Below are 11,097 nucleotides of genomic sequence, written 5' to 3' on the forward strand. Positions count from 1 at the left end.
TAAAATAAATTTTGCTCCAGAATCGGCATTATACTACTGAAGCACCTATATATAGAACAAAGATAAAGGCGATAGAGTGAAGTAGAGCTAAACAAAAGCATAACTATTAGAGTCTTTACAAATTAAAGGAAGATAACCATCAACACTAAGATCACAAGATGAGACAGCTGAACTCAAATTAGTCTCACAAAGAGCAAGTAGGTCTGGTGAACTTTGCAATAGATAAGACTCAACAGAAGAAAAGTTAATTCGAAGACCACGAATATTAGTAAATGATGGTTTTGTGTTTGATAGTTTTTGGTACTTTATTCATTTTTAAAATTGTTAAAGAACTTGACTCATAGCATAGACAGTACTCAGTACACTGTTTTATAGTCTAAGTAATTGCCTCATTACTATTAATAAACCCTAAGCCAAAATAAAGGGCTCCAATTGTGGCCTTGACAATGCACACCAAAAGTACAAACAGGGACAGGATCCATGCGCAACCTGGCACTGTTAATACCTTAAAATTTTTCAGCTGTTGATGGAATCAGCCTCTCTGAGAGCTACCACAGAGTTCGGGTAGAACCATAAAACTGAGTTTTAGAGCTGTACCCTCATTAGGAGATAATAGAATGAGTTACCTAGTCATAAAAATAGAGACACAAGCAAAACCCATGCATTGAGTCAAGAAGATCCAGCATTCAACATCCTAAACTGGAAATAATGTATTAAAAATACATCTGCGCCAGCCTAATAGATAAAGAAAGGGTGTGAGGCTGGTCAACAGATAAAATCTGTTTATCCCTTATGTCTTCGCCTAGGAGGCCTTCTACAAGACAGTAGCCAGATGCATTTAACATCTGCCCAAGATGAGTATTTTTATCGAGACACATCTCTAGCTTTTACTCAAGCAAGAGTCCTAATGCAGGGGGTATTTTAAGTCAGAGTTGGCTTCTCCTAGCCTTTGCCTAAAAAAGCGTATCCTACAAGGCAGCAGGACATGAAGCAGATTGTACTGGGTTACATGTTACCAGTAGCAGAAAAAGCTGACCTGACAAAAAATATACAATTGTTGTTATAAAATTATAAATTTGTTGCTATAAATTATGTTTTTTTCCTCAACTTGTGCCAAAATCTGAAGCTAAAAATAACGAACTATCTTTAAAAAAAAGAATAGAAAAGTTGTATAAAAATTTTATTAAAAAATTCTTTTTAATTATTAAATTTTTCTATTTTCTTTAATCGAAATTAATATTTCGTTACAATTTTGTTTTCTTTTTATAGTATGTATTGGTTTCTTTTTTCTCAGTAGATAATATAGCTAATTATTGAAACGCGAATTTTGTCGCGCATTATTGAAACGCTTTAAAAGTTAAAAAATGCAAAAATGTGTCTAAATTACTTAGAGCGTGGACAAACAAGGCCTGCAACCACACATGTTTGCTGTTAAGGCTTGCAAATATAAAGCTCATTCTTTCTCCTTTTAACAACCGTTTTAACCTAAATTTGTGATCTATTGAAATTTGCTACCATTTTATGAGGCTTGAAGGCCCTTTTTTTGATTGCTTTATAGAATTCCTTTTAATCCTTGCCCATTGAAAGTGCCACAAGTTTATGCAGTAAGTTTCATGTCAAAGATTTAGTCCGACAATAAAAAAAGCAGCTTGGAATTTATAGCGAACTAACAACAGAAGCAATGCACCATTACTTTAATTCATACTGGAAAAGATACAAACACCCATTAAGTCATCCAGAATATGAAAAAGGCTTGTACATCACTTGTTGATTTTACCAGCAAAAAAAAAGTGTTGGCAAGTCAAGTCAAGCAAAAATAATGCACTTTTATATGTTCCTTATATTATTTGATTGTGAATGCTGTAAAAATGCAAAATTTTAGAGATGCTGTTATTTCACATATGTGCAATAAAGGAAACTTTTAAAGCTGCCTTTTTTTCTCGAATGTAGACAGATGATTTAAATTTTTACATTTTTAGAACCTCATAGTCATAAGTTTTCAAAGAATATTTAGCTGTTTCCTTGGGAACCGACTTGACAGTTACCTTGGATTCTTGCTAACGCAGTGACATAACAAATAGAATTAAGTGAAAAGCTTTTCAAAAAGGTTCTATGAAATTTAGTGTGAATGTTACCCACACTGTGCAAAATATTACTTACCTTAAATATGACTAAAACATGACTTGAGTGACTAATTTATTTAATTAATGAATAACTTGTTTAAATAGTTAATAAAACAATTTACAATTTAATTAACTAATAAAATAATTATTCAAAATAATCATTATAATAATTATAAAATAATAATTATTATAACTAATAAAACATCAACTCATACTAATTTATTATTGTAATAACATTAATTTATATAATAATATGTAACAATTAAATATATGTATAACAATTAAATATTATAATAATTAATATTATTACAATATTAATAATTACTGTAAACAATTATTGTAAATATATTAAATCAAAATTAGAATGGTGGATGAGATAAAATGGCAAACAAGAGGTTTCCTTTTTTTTTAAGGAAAAGAGGAGTGGCTGTAGAGATAAAAAATTATAGAAGTGGATAAGAGAAAGGGTGAAAAAAGGTGATAAAAGGAAAAGACTAAAAAAAGAAAAGATTAAAAACGAAAAAGCAGAAAATAAAATATGTAAAAAAAAATAAAAAATAAAAACTTACATGATCCATTAATTTTGTTTTTGCAGCTAAAGTGAAATCTATCAGCCATGAATTCCAAGCCAATAATAGCATATATACTTATAACAAACACTATTAGAAACAAAACTTGTAAAAGAGGAACAATTGCTCTTGCGATTGCTGTCATGACAACATGCAGACCTGAAAAAAATATCAAGCAACTAACTTTAAATTAAAAAAATTACCAAACAATTTTTTACAAGTTTTTAGAGATACAAAAAAAAAATTTTTACAATTAATTTAACTTTTATCAAAACTTTTCCTCTATCTATCTTAATTAATGTAATAATTTCATTTAAACTAAACAGTTAGTTGACTAGATTTAGAAAACTTAAATGTCAACTAATATATGAAATAATATTGAAAATAGTTAACTTTAGTTGAACATTGAAAAATAACGTCAGTTAATTTGAATTAATCATTGAAAAGTTGGTTAATTTAGTTGAACTAAAACTAAACATGGTTTAACAAACAAAAATAAAAATAAAAACTTAAAACGTTCAACACTATTAAACTATATACTCTCGAGTCCTTAATACAAGGGAGGGGGGCGGGAATAAAATGAGAGGCGGTGGGAATTTTAGTCTAGATCTAATAAACAGGGGGGTTTTAATAAAGGGGGGTGGGAATTTTTTAAATCTTAGGATTTTTTGGGAATGTTAAAATATAAGTATTTTTTACTAAAAATTTCAGTTTATAAAATCCAAACTAATCTTTTACGAAAACACGCATAAAACTATTTAATTCTAGCATGGCTTGCGGTCAAATGTGCATTTTCTAACAGCTTTTTTATCATAATTTCAATAGGATTTAATATGCTGACGTATATTTTATACTTTGGTGAGAAATAAACCTAAAGCTCATTTTCGATAAATCGAGATTTACTAAGTTGGCAATTTTTAAAGCCTGTTTACACTGAAAGTTTTTGTAAAAACTTTCTTTTTTCCTTAAGTGACTGAAAGATTTTTTTCTAATTTTTAAGGCAGATTTTCACTGATTTTTTTTCTTTTAGCTTTGAGATTAAAGTTTTTGTTGATAACAAGTAAAAATTAATAAAGGAGGGGGGAGGGGGGTCTTAATAAGCTTGGGGTGGGTGGAAAAATTTCCGAAAATTAATAAATGACCGGCCCCCCCCCCCCTTGCCCTATTATTAAGGACTCAAGAGTACCTAACAAAGAACAAAGTTACAAAAAAAACCCTACAATTTATTTAATAACTAATTTAACTTTTTAATTTACTTATCAAAATCTTTTTTAAAATAAATTATGTACTTTGTTTCAATACTAAGAAAGATATTAGTAAGTCCACAGAGACTAATACATAGAAAATTTTTATTTATATTACAAATATTAAAATGTTATTAACAAACACATTTAAAAAGATATTATTGAAATGATGTATATAAATGTCAATTATATTACTTAACATATGTTATATTATTTATATTACTTACTTTGAAAGCCACTAACAAATTTAAGTGGATGAAGAACACGAATTACACGCAAACCTTTAACATTTACTTCACTAACTCCAGGTAGAATACCAGGTAAAGATAGAATACTAAAAGATTGAATTATATAAATAAGTTTTGCATAAAACATAACAACATTTTGGAAAACAAAAAAAAAATTAAAAAAAATACTTTTATATTAAAAAAAGTATGATAATATTAAAAAAAATTTTAATGCTATGCAAAATAAATATATTTTTACATATATTACATGCAAAAAGTAAGCTCTATTTAAGTTGGGAAAAGAAAAAAAAAATTTAAAAAGAGAGAAAACGGTTTACAGAAAACCTAAAATAGTTTGATTCCAAAACATGAAGATGAAAGTTTCAAAACATGAAGATGAAAGTTTCAAAACATGAAGATGAAAGTTTCAAAACATGAAGATGAAAGTTTCAAAACATGAAGATGAAAGTTTCAAAACATGAAGATCAAAGTTTCAAAACATGAAGATCAAAGTTTCAAAACATGAAGATCAAAGTTTCAAAAAATTTGATGAATAAAAGATTTATAATAAGAGAGCAAAAAAAATTAAAATATTAATGAATGAAAAATGACTAGCCACTGCAAACCCCAAGAAAAAAAATCATATTTAAGTGCAACTTTTGACAGGCCATGATCAGGATCATCACAATCACCCTGCTACTGGTTACATATAACCCAGTACTACCTGCCTAATGTCCTACAGCCTTGTAGAATTTGCTTTTTAAGGCAAAGTCTTAAAGAAATAAATTCTGACTTAGATTAGAGTTGGTGCCTTGATCAAAATACTCATCTTGGGTTCGAGGCAATAATAAGTTTTTCTCAAAAGATTTGTTTCGTTGAAAAAAATACAAAAATTATTCCTATTAAAAACTGCAGCAGCAGCTGAGAAGAAATCAAGCTGCACAAAATAAAACCATAGAAGTTGGAGGAGTAATCAGGACAAAGTCTAATAAGTTGTAAACACTGTTTCACATATATTGTATTTAGTATAATAACTATTATGTAAAAACTTTTTATTAAATAAAGTCACGGGACAGCTAATAAAAATGTACCTCCAATAAAATTTTTTTTTTTTTTAGGTTAAGGCTTTTCAGGTCCTATAAACAAAAAGGTTCAAAAAACAATAAGAAAAGATGGCACTTCTATTTCATGCTTACTTGACCTGCGATTAGGACAACTATGTCATACAAAAACTTTAAATTAAAAAAATCTTAAAATGCATTGTTAAGTAGTATTTAACGCTGTTACTAATAATTATGATTAATTAATTTATAACAACAATAACTAATTTATAGAACTACATTATCTTTTTTATCATGCTAGTTTGATCTTCTCAACCTCAATGTTCCTTTACTTTATAAAACTTTTTTTGATCTCAAACTTTGGGTCTTGCACTTTGTTGCTTGTACATAGTAAAAGTTTGAAGACGTTTTTTTTTTGGGTTTCAAACTCACCCTAGATGTTCCATTTTAGTTTTAAATTTCCGAACCACTATTTGACATTGGTTTTCCAAACTAACTTAATGAGGTTGATTTTATAAGTATAAAAAAAAATTTTCAACAAAGCTTGCAAAAATATTTTTTGCAGAAAATCTATACTGAGTTAATTTTTGTTTTCAAGCTGTTAATATTATTTAATAAACTCATTTGAAAAAACATTCTAGGTAAAAACAACAAAAATCATTATTATTAATAATAATACATAATTAAGTCATTATTTTTAAAGTCATATTATATAATTTAGAGTAACATATATATATACATACATTTTTTTTTTTTTTAAACATCTTCGCTTCCAACAAGGCTGCAAGCAGCCACTAATTAAAGTTGGAAGTTACTGAAAGGAAACGATTGACAGACGACTTGAAGGATTGCAAATTATATGAATCAGGAAAGCAAGATAAAGGTAGCGAATTCCAAAGAGCTGATGTTCGAGGAAAAAAACTAGACAAATAAGCGCTTTTGGAGCACTTAGGAACAGTTACAGAAAAAGGATGACACTTAATTGAATGACGAGTAACACGAGAATGAATTTTAGTAGATGGCACAAGAGATGCTAGCTCTTTAGAGCAGTGCCCATTATTGTATTTGTAGAAAAGAGAAAGAGAAGCAACATTACGATGATGTGATAATGGTTGGAGGTTGGCTGCTAGAGCAGGTCCAACTATGTTTACAATGCGTTTTTGCACCTTGTCTAAAAGAGAAAGGGCATCATTAGAAGTACCGCCCCAGATATGGCAACAGTATTCCATACAAGGCCGGATTTGAGATTTATAGAGATAGATAATAGAATCCAAAGTAAGAAAGTGACTAGCTCGATAAAGAGATGCAACCTTAGCAGATGCTAATTTTGCAACTGATTTGATATATGTTTTCCAAGAAAGATTGGAAGTAAGAGTTAACCCTAGACATTAATTGAAAACGGAGGTCTTGACATCAATTGAAAATGGAGGGTAAACCAAATAACATTTCGTGCACTTGATTATTATATATTTTTTTGCCGTCGTTTTTTTGAGATTTGTAACATCTGATGATCGCTATTTGCGTGAAACTTTGAGTAATGTTTTAAATAAATCAAGTGTTATAATTATTTAGTTTTTACTATATATTGCTCTACTTTGAGCACTCTTTAACAAGAAATATTTACACAATTACTACAATATATATATATATATATATATATATATATATATATATATATATATATATATATATATATATATATATATATATGTGTGTGTATATATATATATATATATATATATATAACACGCGTGTAATTGATTCATAGAATAATGTTAACATGCATATATGTTTAGAATAAATCATGTCTAAAAATAGAAACGGTGTTATATGATATACAGGTGACTCAAGTTTGTAATTGTCATTTTTCTGTTTTAGTATCATTTGAGTACATTGTTTTCTAACACAGTTTTGATATGGCATCTTGTGATCATAATGGATGATGAAACATATATAACACAGAATGATGGGGCCAAGTTTTCAAGTAAAACTTTTTATGCCAAAGATACCTCAACAACTCCAGAAGAGAGTCGCTTCTCAGGTCGCACCAAGTTTCCCTTAAAAGTGTGTGTTTAGTATGCATTGTGTGATCATGGTGTTTCTGATTACTTTATCTGGAACCAGAGAATGGCCATTGATGCCCAAATGTACAAATTGAATGCCTTCAACGAAGACTAATCCCCTACAATGAGAAGCACTGCCCTGATAAAACTTACATCTTTTGGCCAGAAAAAGCTTTATCACATTATTCTTCAAAAATAGTCAAGTATTTAAACAGCAAACAAATTCCATTTGTTTTGAAACAAAATAACCCCACAACTGTCCCACAATGTCGGCTTATCGAGCTCCTTCATGCTGAAATCAAAAGACAAGTTGTTGACAAAGCTTATCGCAATTAATTATTAACCGTTCAAAAGTAACTTGTAAACTTGTATAATGAATATAAATCTTTTATTGGAATGAATACTTAGTCTTTCTTTTACGAGTTTTTCAAAATTTTTTAAGAATAACAAGATCTTTAAAAAATTCTACAAATCAATTACACACACGTTATATATAACTTTGATTCACTCCCAACAAGACTGCAAGCAACCATTATTAAGTTGGGAGTTACTAGGAAGAAAAAAGAATAAAGTTAAACAGCAAGGAAATAGTTGACAGAAGACTTGAAAAGTTGTAGGCTATATATATGTCAGATAAACATGAAGATGTCAGAAAGTTACAAAGGATTGAAGTGTGGGTAAAAAAACTAGAGGAATAAAAGTTTTTAGAGCATGCAAGGAGAGATAGAGTAAAAGAATGAGACTTTGCTGAATAAAAAGTTTAGTGAGATTGAGTTTTAGTTGATGGAACTAGAGATGATAGTTCTTTTAACCAGCGACCACGATAGTATTTGTCACTAGTTAGTTACTGAGCTCACATTGCATCAGAGATTTAAACAGAACACAAACATAAAAACATACATAAAGCAAACTACTGGTGAGTGAATACTGTGCCAGAGGTTCAGACAGAACACAAATATATATAAAGTAACTTCTGGGTGAGTGAACACTGTGCCAGAGGTTCAGACAGAGCACAAATATACACATATCACCTTACAGGCAAGTAAACACTGTGGCAGAGGATTAGACAGAACACAAACATACATAAAAAGTAAATTAAAGGTGAGCTAACACAACAAAAGGTAAGTAACTAAGGCACCTCCAACTATATAAAAGACACACACGCACACAAAAACTATATGCATGACAAAAATATCTATAGACAGGCAGATATTAGATAGTATTGATGACAGAAAGTACAATTCATCTAGCCTTCGCTTAGAAAGTGAATCCCAAAAGGCAACAGAACACGGAACAGTTTGCACTGAGTTACATGTTACCAGTAGCAGGGTGATCATGATGACCATACACCTGACCTGAATAAAAACATATATATAAATTTATATGACCAGACAAAAAATTTATAAATATAAATTTATATAAACACTTTTGAAAGGTTGATAGATAGTCTTTCATAATATAATGCAACTAAATTGAACAATAAAAAGCTGGAACAAAATAAAAAACTTTTTTTCTTTAAATTAAAAGGATGACTGCTCAAATCAAAACCTTAGTCAATGTATGTATACTCCAATGTGTCTCTGGCTATGTCAGTTAATGGATGTAGACTCCACTGTGTCTAAGATATATATGTGTGTGTGTGTATGTGTGTGTGTGTGTGTGTGTGTGTGTGTGTGTATGTGTGTGTGTGTGTGTGTGTTTGTGTATTAAGAGTATAAATTTTTACAAACTCAATGAGCATGTCATTTTCTGATGAGCTTTTGTATATAATTACCAGAATTCAGTTTCATTATCATATTTCTAAAAAAAATTTTCTAAAAAAAAAGTTGTTATTTACATTATAAATGCATCTAGATATTATTTACTGGTTATTTAAAGTAAAATATTTTCTGCTTTGTTTTAAAATAATAAGTTATGCTCAAATAAGTAATCACAATATATATCACATAAATAAAACAAAATTTATAAAATTACCAAAATTATTTTAAATAAAAGGTTTGCATTTGCTTTAATCGTGATTTGTTAATAAATATTTCATATACAAAGCTTCTTCAGATTTGCTTATTACATTTAATATCCTTAGTTAACCTTGAGAAATTTATTTTGATTCCAAAAATATTTCACTACGTCCATAAGTATATATATATATATATATATATATATATATATATATATATATATATATATATATATATACATATATATATATGTATATATATATGTATATACATATATGTATATATATATACATGTATATATAATTATATACATATTTATTTATATATATATAGTGCCGACTGATGTATATATATTATATATATATATATATATATATATATATATATATATAATATATATATATATATATATATATATATATATATGTATATATATAAAATATATATATATATACATTAATTAACATTATTAACATAATTATAAGTATAAATTTGATGCACTGTAGGGCAAACACAAAAAAAACCCTATATCACTGATATAACATATATATATATATATACATATATATATATATATATATATATATATATATATATATATATATATATATATATATATATATATATATATGTATATATATTTATGTATATATATATATATATATATATATATATATATATATATATATATATATATATATATATGTATACATACATATATGTATATATATATATGTATATATATATATATATATGTATATATATATATATATGTATATATATATATGTATATACATATATGTATATATATATACATGTATATATAATTATATACATATTTATTTATATATATATAGTGCCGACTGGGGGCGTGAAATGTTTAAAAGCTGGCCCTGTGTATATGTGTGTATATATATATATATATATATATATATATATATATATATATATTTAAATATATATATTTAAATATATATATATATATAATATATATATATATATATATATATCAGTGACGGAACCAGAGGAGGGGATGGGATGTATACATCCCACCCCACAAGAATCTAAAAGTCCTAAAATATCTTAAAATTGAGGGTCCTTTTTTTTAGGAGACGCTTATGTGGTAAAAACACAAAAATATTTCAGCATCCCTCCTGCCTCCACCACCACCAAAAATTCCTGGATACGTCATGTTCAGGACAATTTACATAGAGATATGTATAATATTATTGTACATTACATGTAATAAAAAGAATTAAGGATTTGCAAAGTATTCTTCAAGTTTTAGTTGTAGTAGCACTTGTTATATTTGTTGACAGATCCAAAGAAAAGTTCGATTTAAGTAAAGCTTTTATTTTCGATTCAAGAATACCAATGCAAATAATATCACAAACTTAATATTTATAGTACAATAGAAAGTTCCTAGAAAGATACAGAATATTCTGGAAAGTTATTATATATCTAGAGGGTTCTATGGAAGATTCTCGAATGTTCTGTTGTATCTAGAAAGTTCTAGAATGGACCATAACAGTACTTAATTAGCCCTTATTTGGTCTTATGACTTCTGCGCATCTAGAAGGCATGTTATGTACAAGTTTTTTTAATAAGTCATTTGGCAAAGCATTCCAAACAGCAAGAAGAATTTGGAACAATTCATTTTCATTTGTTGCATTATGATCTTGCAACTTTTTATCCAATATAGACTAAGGATTTTCTATTGGATTTAAATCAGGAGACTGTGCTGCTTTAGAATAACTGGTATCAATTTAGATTCTAGATATCTTTTATTCAACCATGCCATATGTTTGGGATTGTTATATTAAAGAAAGATGTAGTCACCATTAGGAAAAGT

The 11,097-nt window shown here is 27.9% G+C and overlaps 1 protein-coding gene across 2 annotated transcripts in view; it reads right to left on the bottom strand.

Moving 5' to 3' along the window:
- Nucleotides 1–11,097, bottom strand: part of LOC101239935 (voltage-dependent L-type calcium channel subunit alpha-1D) — a 109,418-nt gene that overhangs the window by 88,384 nt on the left and 9,937 nt on the right. For both annotated transcript variants that reach the window (XM_065791769.1, XM_065791770.1), the window contains 2 exons: nt 4,164–4,270; nt 2,693–2,851 (listed from right to left, as the gene is read on the bottom strand). In XM_065791769.1, the coding sequence (XP_065647841.1) occupies nt 2,693–2,851; nt 4,164–4,270 (266 nt within the window). The remainder of the gene's footprint in view (nt 1–2,692; nt 2,852–4,163; nt 4,271–11,097) is intronic.

This window comes from Hydra vulgaris, chromosome 02, assembly GCF_038396675.1.
Source record: "Hydra vulgaris chromosome 02, alternate assembly HydraT2T_AEP".
In the NCBI taxonomy this organism is placed as follows: Eukaryota; Metazoa; Cnidaria; class Hydrozoa; order Anthoathecata; family Hydridae; genus Hydra; species Hydra vulgaris.